The 16,939-nt window shown below is 40.4% G+C and overlaps 2 protein-coding genes across 3 annotated transcripts in view; one reads left to right on the top strand and one right to left on the bottom strand.

Annotated features, from left to right (window-relative positions):
• iqgap2 (IQ motif containing GTPase activating protein 2) overlaps nucleotides 1–16,939 on the bottom strand; it is a 164,929-nt gene that overhangs the window by 48,560 nt on the left and 99,430 nt on the right. For both annotated transcript variants that reach the window (XM_031893843.1, XM_031893849.1), the window contains 6 exons: nucleotides 16,664–16,824; nucleotides 15,800–15,924; nucleotides 14,499–14,662; nucleotides 3,213–3,303; nucleotides 1,893–2,060; nucleotides 906–1,048 (listed from right to left, as the gene is read on the bottom strand). In XM_031893843.1, coding sequence (XP_031749703.1) covers nucleotides 906–1,048; nucleotides 1,893–2,060; nucleotides 3,213–3,303; nucleotides 14,499–14,662; nucleotides 15,800–15,924; nucleotides 16,664–16,824 — 852 coding nt within the window. The remainder of the gene's footprint in view (nucleotides 1–905; nucleotides 1,049–1,892; nucleotides 2,061–3,212; nucleotides 3,304–14,498; nucleotides 14,663–15,799; nucleotides 15,925–16,663; nucleotides 16,825–16,939) is intronic.
• On the top strand, nucleotides 7,937–12,079 carry f2rl2 (coagulation factor II (thrombin) receptor-like 2). The gene is given in 2 exon segments (NM_001045769.1): nucleotides 7,937–8,042; nucleotides 9,819–12,079. Coding segments are annotated over 2 exon segments (1,176 nt in total). The 5' UTR covers nucleotides 7,937–7,987; the 3' UTR covers nucleotides 10,940–12,079.

The following is a 16,939-nucleotide window of genomic DNA, read 5'->3' as shown; positions in this document are numbered from 1 at the left end:
TTCTATTCATAATCTTCTGTGTCAGAAAAATCCTTCAGGGCAGGGCATGGCATAAGCATGCTCAGTTTGCTCCTGTCTTCCCCTCCCCATACAGGACTGTAATGCACCTATCAGTGCCAACATTAAGTGGATTCAGACAGAAAGCATTCTGTGTGTGTATGGACAGTTGCATTACATTACTGTCCATGTACCCACATAAGGAGCAGAGGGGGTGCTAATTTGCAGTGTGTACTTTGTACTTTATGGCCAAAATCTGCTCCGTGTAGTCCTTAAATATGCAGTGAAGAGAGGCAGAACCAGAGTTTACTTCCATGGGTGTAGGAAGATGCAACGTAAAGTCCTATAAATGCTGGCCCTGTGTATGGGGTACATGGGACTTCCTGCCCAACTGAAATCTGCCTAAATATTGGCCAGATATCTATTGAGCAGGTTTGAAAATGCCAGGTGTCCTAGGCTGCTGTTGAGGAGCTACGTTTATGTGTAACACTTTACAAGACATCTGTCATAGAAGCTGATGATATAGGCCTGATTATTAATAAATCAGTTATGGTGCAGAATGAACTGGTTTCTATGCTGCCATGTAAAGTGATTCTAAATAAATTGATTAATCAGCCTTGCATTTTATGTATTGTGTGTACATATTCACTATTCTGTGAGTCTGTCAGATAACCGACTGCATCCTACAGCATGTGCTGGGCATCTGCAGAATATAAGATGGGGACAAATTTTGGCCATCTCCAGTGGCACCCAGCTTCCCTGCTAAAGAGCTGTGGGGCCTTAGGCTGTACAGAAGCCCAAAACATATGAGTAGCATATCTAACAAATTTATTTTTGAGCTTTAGTTCTCCTTTAAACTTTTATCAAGAGATTCCTTCTATTTGTTCCATGAACAATTCATAACAAACCTGTATTTCCTCCCTGGTAAGCCATGAATGCTTTGGAGTAATCCCTTCTGGTTGAGCCCAGCATCCTTCCTTTGTTTCTACATTATAATAATAATCATATTTGTCCTTCACTCTTATCTTCAGCCACAAACTCTCATCTACTTCTGTAAAAAAGAAAAGCAATGGCATATTCAATTTAAAGAAATAATGCAACAACGTCACAAGGACTCCACATTAAATATTGTTTGCCTGGGTCCTGGGCAGTGTTCTTGGTTAAAGCGACTAGTTCTATCCTTATTAACTCTGTCCATTCATCCACATCACTGTCATATGTGAGCAACATTTACTTCCCACTGAAAACCAGGGGACAAGGGAGTTAGGCAGGAGCTATGTCCAGGTTAACTGCATTTTCAGCCAAAGTATAACCCTACCTCAGTCTCTAAAAGTGACAATGCTCTAAGAGAAAAATAACCATATCAGTCTGCATTTTCCCTTCAAAATCTCTATGTAATTACACCTACCAAAATAGTTGTAAAATCTTGGACAAGCAGTTCTACAACATGAGTGCAATCAGGTGCAAGTTGTACCGGTATGATGCCTGGAGCATCAGCAGTCATGTAATGGGAGCCTTTGGCTGAATTTCCTAGCTATGTGCTCCACCAGTTGCTGAAATGCTGGCTCTTTATTAGATCCAACAATACCAGATGATGCTTCATGGGGCAAACAGTTGCCTGCGTGACCTAGGCCTAGGGCTGTAAGCCATTTCCTTCTTATATTACCAAAACCTTTGCTAGGCATTAAGACCATCGTCATACAGGGTGATTGCTTTAAACCCCTTGTACAGGAAGCAACCTGAACCAGAAAAGCATTATGACCTCTGCCACAATTTAATGGCAATCAAATCCCCAGAGAAAACCAGAGAAAACAAGAGGCAAACTATATCTATATATATATATATATATTTTTTAGACTACATGCTGTTTTTTCTGCTTGAGTGAGTGATATTACCTTCAGTTGTCTTTTGTGTCTTGGCTTCACATAGATCCTTGTGATAGACCTCGGAACACTCTGGAAGCACTCCCTTTAATCTAGTCTTGGAACACTGCAAGGCCATTAGGGTCTGCTGGGCATCATCCTTCTCCAGGGCCAAGTTAATTTCTGCTACTCCAGATGCCACTATATATAATATTCAGAAAATTAAAAAATACATTGGGTTAAGGTTATATAAAGTGAACATTGTACAATTGGTTTAGTAACCCACAGCAACCTTCAGTTGGCCTATATCAGATTGAGCCCATTGTTCGGCACTCAGGCCAAATGATCAGATCACATTGACAGGAGTGAGTGTCACATCCACAAGCTGATGCATTCCTCACCCGACCGGATTTTTAAACCTGCCCGATTGACATCTACACGATTTTCATCCAGACATTGGTCGGACAGGTCCGTTTGAGGGCCCCGTACACAGGCCAATAAGCTGCGACTCTGCCTGTCAACAGCTACATACCCATGTATGGCCACCTTTACACTACCCTTATAGGTGAATGACAAGTGGCTCAGAAAGGAACCAACTGGCTAACAGTACTGTGTGGCTTGCCAACTACTTACATTCCGAGCAACTTTCCAAAATATAACAGTATTTGGCTGTCCCTCAGCCTGCATTCAAATCTCACAATTTCCTGCACACGTGATGGCAACAAGGAAACGAACATTAAATGCAATACACTGTGGTTATGTAGTTCCTGCATGCTGTCTGTAGGCTGTGGAGAAGTTGTTACAATTTGTAACATCAATGTTTTAGTCCCTCCCCTCTGCCAGGATTTCAAATGATGCAGAATACTGTTTTGCAGCTTGAATTCAGCATATAAAAATAGCATCTATTCCTGTTTGTTAAAGGAACAGATATATTAGGGGTTTCTCTGTTGTGCAGAGCTATTTAACAAATTTTGGTATCCGGTGCTGGCTTAAATTTAATTTACCATAAAGGCATCTGAGGGCTGCCCCATAAAGCTGCTGCCCTAGGCCCAGGCCCTCTAGTGCCTATATGGTAAATATGGCCCTTATCTGCATTGCTCCTATCGACATCAGTCACTGTGGTAACCCGGTTCGGAGGTGGTGGTAGCTCCAGGGTCTGTATGTGTCAATAGGTACTTGATTCGGACACAGGCAGCGTAAGTGATACAGCTCCAAGCTGATGTTAGGTTTCTTAATGTTTAACCACTGTGTCTGATTCCATAACTGTATTGTAAAGTGTAGAAGTTTACAGTATTGATGCTGCTGTATCTCATAAGTCTAAAGGATCAGTATGATGAAGTGCAGGATACCTACATGTCTGTGCATCTTCTCTGTCCTGGTTTGCATTGTGGATTCCTTTCTGTATTTCATCTAACCACAGAGCAGCCGATTCATCTTCAGATTCCTACAGGCAAAACAATTGTAAAAAATAAGCATGTTAGCAGAATATTTCTACATACTGAACAGGACAATACTGTATTATTCAACTTATTCATTAGTCACATCATTCCTGCCCTAGTGGAGCATCTAAGGTCTCAATCACTTTCACATACGCTATGGTTAGCTTTATCAGGAGCATAAGCCTGCCTGTATGTGTTTGGAGTGTGGGAGGAAACCCATGCCATCACTGGGGAAAGCACAAACTCCTTGCAGACAGAGCCCTGGTCAGAAACAACTCAGGAGAGCCCAGAGTTGCAAGCCAAAGGTGTAAAAAGGTAACAAGTGTAACAAGGTAAATGGAAGCTGGAGTGGGTCTAAATGTGTGCATATAGCCTTAGATTTTATAGGGAAGAAGGTAGGTAATAGAATGGGGTGAATGCATGTGTTGATATATTCATGTTTTCTCTTGTAAAATCTTTGGTTAGCAAGAAGGCGATAAATATGTTTGTGTTTTATTTTTACTCATTTTGCCGAAAAATCATATAGTTAGGTTTAGAAGCTAAAAAAATAAGGAATTTACGCCTTAGCCATTGTGTCAAATGCAGTATGGGCACATATCGTAGAATATATTTCTATAATAAGACTTATGATTTTTGTTGGAGCTTGGCTTGTGGCCAGCATTCTCGGGAAACTTGCAACACACAGAAGGGAGTGCTGTGTGTATTCAAGAGCCTTGAGTAGACAAACACAAGTGGGTTGTTTCTGTTATATACTTACAGGTCAGCGACTGAGAAGGAAACGTAAAACAAGGCTTGGGGTGACATGCAAGCAATCAGAGTTGCTGGGGGTTGCATAAAAAATCGGCACACCCCACTGATTTTACATTTCCTTGTTCTTTAAACAAAAAAGTCCCAAGCACCCCACAATAGTATTAGGTTATCAGTGGGTGCTTGTTGACTGGCTTGACCAACAGCTAAATGGCCACTTGAATAACGCTGCTATTAAGGGGGTGATTATCAACGCTCGTTTTTGATTTTTTTTCTCAATTCGAGTTTTTTGTGCTTAAAAAACTAGAATTTGAGTTATGGCTCAAAAATTCAAATGTCTGGTATTTATTAAGTGCAAAAAACCCGAGAGCTTGAATGTAAAAATTTGTCATGTAAAAGCCTACGAGTTTCTATAGAAGTTAATGGGAGTTGTCATAGGCAAAGTCAAGCTATATTATCAAATTTATTGAGGTTTTAGAGCTTGAAACCTCGAACATGAAAATTTTTTATTCAAATGAGTTTTCCTAATTAAGACATAAATGAGCATTTGATGTGCATAATTATTCAATTTAGAAAAAAAATCTCAAATTCACAATTTTGAAAATTGATAAGTAAGCCCTTGCTGAACCTTTGAAGCCCAAAGCCTGAAACACTGCCTGCCTTTGGCACCACAAAACACAGCATGGGCTGAGGTACTGAAGCGATCGCACTGCCTTATTGTCACCATATTCCCCTACAATAACTACTGACCCCACTGCTGCGCTCTGGTGCTGGCGCAGAGTTCAGGACTCAGGGCTCAGGGATTAGGGCACAGGGCTCAGGGCAGTGGCTCCTGTTTGCACCCTAAACCCAGAAAATCTCTAAACAGATAAAGTTCTGTCCAGTGTGTGTTTTACAAGCGTTAACTAATACAAAGCCCTGCTATGTATTGGGTATATTTAACTCTCACTTACTGACAGAATTGCAATATTTAAAACAAAAAGAGTAAAAACAAAAAATTTAAAAACACCCAGAGTAATGTTATTGTAAGTGGGAGTGTGTGACCCATCTGGACAGTCATATTATGGGAGCTAAAGCAAAGTCTTGCTGCCTCACTAGACAGACAGGGAGGGGCCGATCTTGGAAGCTTTCCAGGCCCCACATCTAAGTAGGACAAAGGGCACAATTTCACAGTGTAATATGGTGAGTTGGGATATTATTGTAATCACCCGCTCCTTTCCTTGTTGCACATAGGCCTATATTTACTGGCCCTATCTATAGATACCTCTGTTCATAGTACAGAGCTTTTACACCCCTATCCTTTATTTCTCTGCTCATTTAGGGCTCTGGCACATGGGGAGATTAGACGCCCGCGACAAATCTCCCCGAAATGCCATCCCACCGGCGAAAATGTAAATCGCCGGCGGGATGGCATTTCGGGGAGATTAGTCGCCCGCGAACAGGGAGATTTGTCACGGGCGACTAATCTCCCCGTGTGCCAGAGCCCTTACCTGGTCAGATGCAAAGCTCTGCTGCTTTAAAAGAATGTGGGTATCCATGGCACTGCTCAGTGACCTCAACAACATAATGCCCCCTTGCCTACTAGGCCATGCCCCCTTCTGGCTTCTTGCAATGAAGTGAACAACATTTAGAGGACTATGTGAGGTATAAATGTATAAGTGTTAGGCACCCCCCAGGGACTTTAATTGCTTACCCCGGGCCGGTGCTCCTGTTAGGATAAAACCACACGAGCCCAGGGTACCTGCAGCGAGTGTTTCCTCTTCCTTCTGTCTTTTGAATTCCGGGGCTGGCGCATGTGCAGAGTTAAAAAGGTGACTTTTCTGTTAAAGTTTGGCTTTCACTCTACTGCACATGTGCAAGCGCACAAAGACAGTAGAAGGAAGAGACACCCACTTGCAGGTACCCTGGCCTGTTGCAGTTTTCTTCTCACAGGAGCACCAGCCCGGGGTAAAAGGTAAGCGATTAAAGTCACTGGTGGGTGCCTAACATTTTGGCACCCCCAAGTGACTTAGCCTTTCCTTCTCCTTTAAATGTGATTTACACGTTGTTCACCCAGGTCAACTTAGAAGTTTGCACTAAACGTCACTTACAAATATAAGTTGCAATTGTACTACTTCCAGTAATAGCTACTACTGCCTTTCCTGGAAAATTATCAGCCTGCCAGCCCAGACTAGCAGCCATAAGTCATTTCATGACAGGATTCACATATCAGATCTGTCTGTGAGGTAATACAATCATTTCTAGATGCTGCTATGGGCTAAATGGGCCTATAGGAAGAACTTTTCACGTCTGCATTATTGTGCAATAGTATATGAATGTGCATATTGCTAAAGAATGTAGCAAAATGGTGGAAATACCCTCATATTCTGCAAGTCAAAACCTGCATGCCTTCAGCGAGGGTCCTGTTTTCGGTCATTAACTGGATCCCGCATTTGCACCCATTCTCATTCCTATAAATTGAGGGTCCAATATGCAGCGTAAACCATCACTTCTCCAGAGGCCAAGTGCTTGAGGCAGCCCCCCCACCCGTTCGCAACGTAGAGATCAAAGACTTCAAGTGTGTAGTTACATCTTAAAGGGGAACTAAAGACAGTTCAAAAATGGCAGCTGCTAACATTTCTGTGTAGCTCTACAGCTGTGGCTATGCTATGGGGGCACAGTTAAGCTGGGGTGTGTGTCAATTATGCAGTTGGGGACAGTGGGACAGTGAACTGGTTCTAAAAAGAAAGATTGCCTGAGAAGGCTTTACTTCCATTTTAATCAGTCCAATATTTGCCTCTAACCTAATGCACCATCTTGATAAAGGCCACTAATATAAAAAGCTGAACACTGTATTGGAAACAGCCTAGAGACAGGTTCATATCATGAAACACAGGGAGATTCGAAGCCAGTGTTAAAAAATTGCTGCCGCTGGCTATAAATCTCCCCTAAAAATGCCTTGCCATAGACTAACATTGGGATTGTCGCATGTAAAACATATTACTCGGAGCAATCTGGCCTACTTGCGGGATATTGCCTCCCTTCACAATTTCCCATGATTAAGCCAGATCGCCACAATGTTAGATCCCAGTGGTAGTCTATGGCAAGGCATTTTTGGGGAGATTTGTAGCTAGCAGTAGTGATTTTTTTTTACATTGGCTACAAATGTCCCCATGTCTCACTGCCCTTACTGAGAATTATCTGAAAAAAGTAATACACCACATCTATCAGTGGGTGTTTTATCTACCTGAGCTACTGGGATATTAAGATTTGTCTCAGTTGTCAGTGGCAAGTACGCAGCTGAATTTGAACCCTACAAACTGTGCTGGATTTGGGTCAAACCCTGGGTTATGTGCCTCTTTCTTAAAGGGGTTGTTCACCTTTCATCAGGGAGTGGTTTGAATGAGAGACAGGAATATGATTAGGAGAGGCCCTGAACAGAAAAGTAAGTTAAAAAAAAAATTAACAACAACAACAAAACTGTAGCTTCACAGAGCAATAGTTTTCTGATGCTGGGGTCAGGGCCCCCCATTTGAAAGCTACAAAGAGAAGACTGCAAATAATTTCAAAAATAATGAAGACCAATAGAAAAGTTGCTTAGAATTGGCCATTCTATAAAAATACAAGTAGTTAACTTAAAGGTAAACCATCCTTTTACAAGAATCATTAAGAAGCTTTGCATAAAAAACTGGAATTACTTGAAAAGTGGAATTGCTTTAAATTGTTTAACGTTAGAACCCATCATACAGCCGAGGAGAACAGTGTGGGATAAGTAAGAGTTAAGGATTGTTTGAAAACGGATCCCTTCCTGTCGGCTTGTCCAGTCCTGTGTGTTCCTATAAGTCACGCCTTCAGCTCTGCAACATCTCACACAGCCCCAGCAGCTCCCAGTACAGACACGACACTCGGCTCCAGAGGGGCACCAAACTGGGAGAAGTACCACTGAATGGAAAAAGGCTGAAGATGAGTCCCTTCCTTGTCCTATTCCTTTTGTGTGGGGTTGCTCTGGGGCTCAAAGGTGAGTTATAAAGGATCCTGTCCCTAAAAAAAAAAACCCATTTGGAGGGTGGGAACTATCTTTCGTGCGACGTTTTGCTACGCATTGCTACGTTTATGGCCAAATGTTTATTAATGGTTATTAACATAGTTCCACAGGTTGAAATAGCTTAACCTGTTACTTCAGTATATAGTTCTAGTGTTATTCTGTAATAATGAAACAGTAGTTTGTACTTGATCCTACCTAAGCTGCCTAAATCTATATTGGTAGCAAACCAACCCTACTGGGTTTATTTCATGTTTCAATGATTTTTAGAAAACAATCACTGGTGATCCAGATTACAGAAACCCCCCATATATGGAAAATTCCAAGTCCCAAAGCTTTCCAGATAATGGATCCCACACTGCAGGACAATCAATAAGACACTAGAACAATCCCATCAACTTTTGTAGAAGCCAACAGCACAGACGATACTGAAAGCAGAGAAAAAGGGCTTGTTGTAGTTCAGGGAAGAGATGGCATATGCCCTGCGCCCCAAGGTGTAAAAATCATGAGGTATGGTCAATACATTTATCAGGGATATCCAACCTAGGGCCCTTCAGATGTTGTTTAATGCAACTGCAGCTTCCCACAAACCTGGAGGGTCCTAGGTTGAACAGCCCTGATTAGATATATTAGAAAATGCCTGTGCAGTGGTAAAGGTTGGCAATTTGACACAAGAACATAATATTCAGAATTGATTACCTTTAGCAAGTGACTTTAACCATTAAAGGAAGTTATTATTATTATTACTGGTTACAGTCCCATAGGATGGTCAGGATAAAATGTATTTCCAGACACAGCTGCAGAGAGAGGAAGGGGACTGGGGAGTGTGTAGGCAACGGCTGTGTGACACAAGGCTAAGCCAAGGAACAGAACATAATGGTATCTAAGGCAATACAATGCACTTAAACATGGGCTCTGGCACAGACAGAATGTGAGGAAACAACAACTCAAGGACAGGAAGGAGAGGGCCAGAATAACCCACTGGAAGGTAGTCAGAACACTACAGGAAAATGATACATATTTTAGCTGTATATTAAGGTAAACACTCTGTTTTAATAAAAATGTATCTGTGTCAGGAAGATTTAGACTGAACTGCACAAAGTTGCATTTCTCTAGGCAAAACTTTGTGGGGTTTTGGGCCACATTTATTCTGGGCAAGATGCAGTAACCTGTATCAGCCAACCCACACTTAGTTTTTAAAGGTGTAAAGTAGTTAAAATAATAAAAGAAACCTCAAATTGTTTGTGTTTATTGCTTTGGGGACATCCTTGCCCAAGTTACTATACAGGTATTTCCGGATAAGGGATCTTTCCACAATTTAGATCTCCATACCTTAAGACTACTAAAAAATAATTTAAACATTAAATAAACCCATTAGGATTGTTTTGCCTTCAACAAGAATTAAATATATATATATATAGCTGGGATCAAGTACTGAGAAAAAGGGAATCATTTTTAATATTTTGAATTATTTGATTAAAATGGAGTCTATAGGAGTTGGCCTTCCAATAATTCAGAGCTTTCTGTATAATATATCCCATACCTGTATATGGCTGTATATAAGTGGTGATGTGTGGTTTGTGGATAAGGCTCACAGTATAGTGTTGGGGATCATAAATCACCATCAATCAGCGGATGGGGGTTAGTTTGATATAAAATGCAATGAAATTTCAAGTTGGACATGAGGATTTAAAAGTAATCTATCCAAAGCCATAGGTAACAAAGCTATAAATATTCTCTCATTTTTTCCAGATGAGGATACGCTGGAGAAAAATGAATCTGCTGTACCCAAGACATTTCGGGGAAAGAAAGAAGGTGGGGAATATGAAGAGCTTTCCCATAGCATTCTGCATGGCCTGCCAGACACCACGACCAATAATAATCCTTTTCTAAGAATCTCCAGCAATAATGCCTTTAAAGTCGCCAGCGAACACACCATCACTAAAGTCAGCAATTCAACCTTGGTGTACCTAAGTGGCAAAGTAAGCAGGGAACTGATACCGGGCATCTATATCATTGTTGTGCTCATTGGTGTGCCAGCCAATGCCTTGGTACTATGGATGCTGTTCCATCAGGTGACATCTGTGTGCACCACTGTGCTCTACGCCAGCTTAGCCACCTCTGACTTGCTCTATTGCCTCATGCTGCCTTTTAAGATAGCTTATCACTTAAACGGCAACAACTGGATTTTTGGAGAAACCATGTGCCGGGCCATGACCATTTTCTTGTACTTTAACATGTACTGCTCCATTCTGCTCCTGATGTGCTTTAGCATCAACCGCTACATTGCCATTGTCCATCCATTTATATACAGGAGCTTGCCGAAAGGGACCTATACGGTACTCGTGTGCCTACTTGTGTGTGCCATTGTGCTTGTCTACATGATCCCATTTTTCATAACCAGGCAAACCTATCACATAAAGGAGCTGAAGAATATCATTACCTGCCATGATGTATACGACATCTCCCATAATGCTTTTCAGTTCTATTACTTCATATCAATGGTGGTCTTTGGATTTCTGATCCCATTTTCTGTCGTGGCTTTCTGTTACTTCTCCATTATCAGAGCACTTACCACTAATGAGTGGAAAAGGTTCTGGTATGTGAAAATAACTGTCCTGTTCTTCATCATTTTTGCACTTTGCTTCACTCCGAGCAATTTAATCCTGCTCATCCACCAAGTGCGTTATCACCACACTCACAATGACGACATGTATGGCATTTACCTAATGGCTCTGTGCTTAACCAGCTTAAATAGCTGCTTGGATCCCTTTCTCTACTTTCTCATATACAAAAAGGTGAATACCTCAAAAAACTATAATACTATACTGAAAGTCAACACTGAGACACAAGCAAAGCTTTTGCCTTCCTAATAGCTGGACTCCCCATCCCACAGAGCAGTTAATGCTCTCCCCAGCTCTCCCACTCCACCTGCTGGCCAGAGTTGCATTCATGTGCAAAACTAGGAGTGGTAGAATCAAACCAAAAATACCCAACAAAGAACTAAATGTAACGTAAAAATGTATTATTGTTCAAAAGTACTATAGTGATGTAAATCATTTGTCTATCTGTATATATGTCATTATGGGTGTCATGGTGGAATGCTATGGACTTTCTTTTAAGCACCCTCCATTAATGGCTGATTCAGGTGGCTCAATAAACAATTGCTTGTGGGTGCAGCATGCAATGGGAACCCTGTATTTAATGCCCACCCTGGGTTTCTATGTGACTATAGGGCTTGCTATATGCCTTGCCCCTAAGTCAAAATGAATAGGCACAAAGCGTCAGTTGTGCGAGGCACAGCTATGTTAATTCTACCTGATTTATGTAAGCAATTCTAACGTGCAGATTTGCATCATTTTTGCACCCACCATACATGCAGCCAATTGTGTTTAATACTGATAATATAAATCCTATGTTGCCTGTTAATGTTATGCCAGCTAGCAATGGGGCTGACAAGGGATGCTGGCTGTTACAGTTTCACAATGGCTGTGTGAATGTTAGCTATATTGTAAATAATCAAGAATGCATGTTTGCACTAAACCTGTCTTGCCCAGTATAACTACACTCACATTAAATACGTATGTATATAAATAAAGTTTTATTTTTCCTTGTATCACCGTGATATATTAGGGAATAACACAGAACATCCCTTTTCTGTAGTGGAAGCTGCCAGCTCATACAAGGCCTCTGAGTGTATCAGTACCTATAGTACACATGGGCAGCCATTCAATCCCACTGTAATATAAGGATATTTGATAACACAAAGGAGTTACATGACTGTATAAATGTATCAATTGCTTTAAACAGGTCGTTTAACCCCAAGCTAAAGTAAATACTACGTGTAATTTATGTGATGACATTACAACATTTGTTACAGTTTATTCGTGGATCCTCTATTATATTAATGTATATGAATAGCACAAAATTTTTGTCTGTGTTGTGTAGCAGCATTTGTTACCTCTTATATTTCAATTTTTCAATAAAAAATGTGTTTATTTTTTTTAAACTTGCAATTGACTGAATGTTATATATTTTATAGGCTGTACTAATTTATATTTATACACATACAATGCATCAGCAATAACCATATACACATACACAACACCCTTGCAATGCTCTGCTGGGAAATGCAGCCCAATGACGCTGGTTGGCTGCTTCTCACTGACTGCAAAGGTCGACAATCCACCCCTGTGTGCCATAAGCTTAAAAGTTATTGCAACTTTTTGTTTTTGCATGGGGGAATTTCTATTTTTCTGCTACTAAAGATGATTTCTATGTACTTTTTTTAGGTACAGGTATCACTCAATCAGACAGTGATTTTATATATCTGTGCCAGCAGATGGCAGCAGAGAAAGGCAAAACAAAATTCAAATACTTAATATACATTTCTTGATTTATATCCATCTGTTCAGCCAGTGAAAGTAGAGAATTTATTTGCAGCAATGGTTTCTCCTATAAAAGTGAAGAGAGTGACGAGGGATGCTTAAATCCTGTTTATCACCAGTCAGGTATAAAAACACAGCTGTTCTTTTCTCTAGGCAAAGTGGGCCCTGCAGATCTGCCCGACTTCCCCCCTTGCATTAAGAGAGACAACTTGCGGCTGCACTCAGGATAAGGCAACCAGCCCCGCATTCTCTTGCCTTGTACTGTAAATCCAATGAAATGAGTAGCAAGAATTTGGTTGCAGAGTTTTTATTGCCACCATAATGTGCACAATGGAAATGGTTTCTGATGCAAACACATGACCTTTAGGAAAGCCAGGGTAAAGTCATGTATTTCCTGAACTCCTCTTTTCTGTTTGTCTCTTTAAGAGATGGTACTGAAATTGTGAGAAGAAAGCAGGAATGTGCATGTTCATTGTAAACAAGGGAGCCACTTTCTATTGTGCACTAATATAATTAAGCTAAATGGACCATGTGGGGCTGCAGCTGCTTGTTAGCGCTCATAAGGATGATCATTAAAATTACTTAGATATTCTCAGCCTGTTGTGCTGTATGCACCAGTAGTATCTTTATATCTACCTAATCTTGATGCCTTTTCATTTGTTTATTCATAAAAATTGATACAAATGTGCCTTTTGGAATCCTGTAAAACCCAGAGGAGAACATCCACTGCAGAATGCACGACTACTAGGCCTCCCAGACTCCTTTCCCTCCACCCTTAGGTCTATAGCACATGGGGCAAAACAAGCAACTGCCTTACCTGAACAGCCTGATCCTGTTGGTGTACCTGCTTATCAGCAGAGGGCTTACAAGTAGCTCTTTGTAAATAAAAGTATACATACACAGGGCCACAGCAGGCTCACACAATTTTGGGGTCTGACCACTTGCTTCTAAAGTACAGGTATGGGACCCAGGATAGGATTGTTTTGCCTCCAATAAGGATTAATTATATCTTACTGGGGATCTAGAACAAAGTACTGTTTTATTATTACACAGCAAAAGGAAATCATTTTTAAAAATTAGAATTATTTGCTTATAATGAAGTCTATGGGAGATGGCCTCCCCATAATTTGGAACTTTTTGGATAACGGGTTTCCGGATAAGGGATCCCATACTTGTATAGAGTAGAGATGTTGGCCTAAGACTGGGAGTACCTCCTACATGAGTAAATTGTTATCACTGGATAGGGGAGAATAGGCACAAAGATTTTTTATTACAGGTATATTCCATTATGCAGAACCTTGTTAGTTAGAAAGCACCAAATTACAGAAAAGCCATCTCCCATAGACTCTATTTTAATCAAATAATTAAAAATTTTAAAAATGATTTCCTTTTTCTCTGTAATAATATGTACCTTGTACTTGATCCCAGGTAACATCAAATTAATCCTTTCTGAGGCAAAACAATCCTATTTGGTTTATTTAATGTTTAAATGATTTTTTTGTAGTCCCTAGAATTCTGGAAAACAGGTTCTGAACTTGTATATGAATTTAGTGTATACAGAATAACTGAATCTATTCCATATTCATATACCATGTACATATATGCCATCATGTGTTGGCAACTATATAAAAGAAACAGTTTAATGTTTGCACCAGGCCTAGTAATAAGGGTCAACTAACAGGTAAAACAATAATAAATAAAACATCTGATTGCTTGCTATGGGGTTTCTGAACCTGGTGCAACATGTGTGCCCTTTAATTACATTATACCTCTAGAACCTCAGTCATAATATGTGACAGGGCTGCTGAGTTTGAAAAGTGAGCAGATGGAGAAAGTTTGCTTCAGTTTTGTTGTTGTGCCTAATGGCCCACAAATAACAGTGTTAGTTCCATAGCAAGTAACAGGAAAAACTGCCCAACATCTACCTCAATGTCACTGCCCTAAAACTGAACGACTTGCCTTTTCATAAAAATGATACAAATATTTTTAGATAAAGTCCAATGCTGTGTAACCTATTCACGTAACACGAGGACAGCACTCCTACCTTGCACTTTTGGGCCTTGGCCTGCTGGAGGACATCTTGGTAGTGGCAGGCATTTTCCTGAGAGACATCAAGAAGTTTGGCTTGTGGAGCCAGAAGTGCTTCTAAGGTACTTTTAGGATCTCCCTGGACAATGGCATCGTTAATGAATCCAATTGCAATAATCCCTATAAGGCAGAACAGAAATATTATGTGCGATAGCAAACACAGTAAAATCACTTTGGAACACTGGATAATCCATGGGGTAATGGTAAGTCTAAAGGCTATAGGAAGGTACCTAGATGGTCTGTGGAATGAGGAGGAGATAAACCTATGTAATACAAGGGCCATAGTTATGATAAAAACATATATTTATAAGAAATACGAGTCTGAAATGAGTTTGAAGTTTGTTGATCTATGGCCTGAGAAAAAAATAAATACATTTGGGATAGCCAGCAGTCCCCTAAATGTAGCTAAAGTACACTTGTCGGCAGGTGATTCATGCAATTTAAGCTTTTGGCACCAAACCAAGCAAAACAGCAGGGGATGCTCCAGTTACAAATTCATTTTACATTAATTTGCTGGGGGGGGGGGGGGTCTATAGTTCCCCTTTAAATTCTGCTGCTAAAACCAGCTCTATCACTGCTGTAATCTCCATCATGGGTTCCCATGAAGAATTATAATGTGGTCTGCTTTAAAGTGCCAGCACTGGCAGAAAAAAAAATACTTAGAAATGCTTCATATTCAATAAAGTGGCAAGCAATAGCTTGAACCCATGGGTGCACTCCCAAGTATTGTTAAAAAATGTTGATTATTTTTTAAGCGATAATCATATGACCCACAAATGCACATATATATACGGGTGAGGGGTGTCCTTACACCCACCTACTGAAATCACTTGGGAGACAAAATGCCCTGAACACACTGTCCAATTACAGAAACACGACTATAGCTTATATAAATTAGCTGCTGTGTAGCCACAGGGGCAACCATTCAAATGGAAAAAGGGAGAAAAGGCACAGGTTACATAACAGATAACAGATAAGCTCTTTAGAATATAATGGTGTTTTATCTATCTGCTTAGTAACCTGTGCCTTTTCTCTTTTTAAATGGCTGCCCCAATGGCTCCACAACAGCTTTGGTTACACAAACACCCCAATTTTACCAGTGTAGAGCAACAGTACATTATATTGTAATTACTTTTATATATTTTCATTTTTTGGTGTTACTGTTCCTTTAACATACACATTTTGCCCAAGCGCTGGGGTCTTGTGGGTTTAAGGAAGCAGACAGAGATGGCCAGCTAAGGAAATAAATTCACTCACTTTCATTTTCTTCCTGTATTTCATCATTAACACCATCAATGCACTTCTGAATTTCAGTCCAGCCCAGATAGCTTTGTCCTTGGTGAAGAGCTTCTTTCCTAAGAGATGCCAGTGTTCCAGTATAACTGAAAAACAGTAAGCCATTCCGTGAGATAAGAACAAAACCTGAAGTTGTCATACTTTGAGGGTGCCCCTACCTGGGAGTCCCAAAACTCTGGATGGTGGGACCTAGCCTGAGTTTATTTTATATCCCAAATACTTCTGCAACTATAGCATCATTACCTTGGGGGGAATATTACTCCAGCTCACAGCGGAGCAGTAAAGAGTGACTGACGTTTGTTGGGTCACATGGAACATCAAATTTCAAACTTAAATATAAAAAAAGAAAGATCTTTAAAAAGATGGAGTTCAATCCAGGATCTAATGTAGAAGCTCTATTAACTGATTTTGTGAAAAAAGAGTTTTCCCATGTCAGAATCCCTTTAATTTTTCAAATCGGGGGTCAAACTGGGGGCCACTGACCCTGGCAGCTAAAAATAACTATTGCTCTGTGAGCTTCCAATGTTATTATTATTGTTACTATTTATTCCTAATCTTTCTATTCAGTCCCACTCCAATTCATATTCCAGCTTCTCATTCAAACCCCTGCACAGCTGATAAGGTAAACATGACCCTAACAACCAAATAGTTGCTGAAATTCCAAATTGGGGAGCTGCTGAACAAAAATCTACATAACCTAATTTGTTAGGTTGTCTTAGAATTTCATTGTCTAAATCATACTAAAAGTTAATTTATAAGTGAGCCACCCCTTTAATGCATATGGGTAAAACAAGAGAGCAGCAGGGTTAGGTGTAGAATAGGTACCGTTGCATGTTGTCTTCCTCCAGATTATTGAGGCCAATAGCTTGGCTGGCAAGGTGAGTTTGAACAGCATTGAAGTCATTAGTTTCCAGGGCTTGATTGACGAGTGCAACAGCAGACAACATCTCCACAGCAATAAACAGCTCCTCCTGGGTCAGATAGTTCTGCAGACATATTATATGAACACGTCATAGCTGTGTACTCCTTAAATATTTCCCCTATTTAATTAAAACTGGGGTGCTCAGCTGTCACAAAATCAAGTGTTGAATGTTTATTCTG

Source organism: Xenopus tropicalis, chromosome 1 (genome assembly GCF_000004195.4).
Source record: "Xenopus tropicalis strain Nigerian chromosome 1, UCB_Xtro_10.0, whole genome shotgun sequence".
In the NCBI taxonomy this organism is placed as follows: domain Eukaryota; kingdom Metazoa; phylum Chordata; class Amphibia; order Anura; family Pipidae; genus Xenopus; species Xenopus tropicalis.
This window is presented reverse-complemented; position numbering and strand designations above follow the sequence as displayed.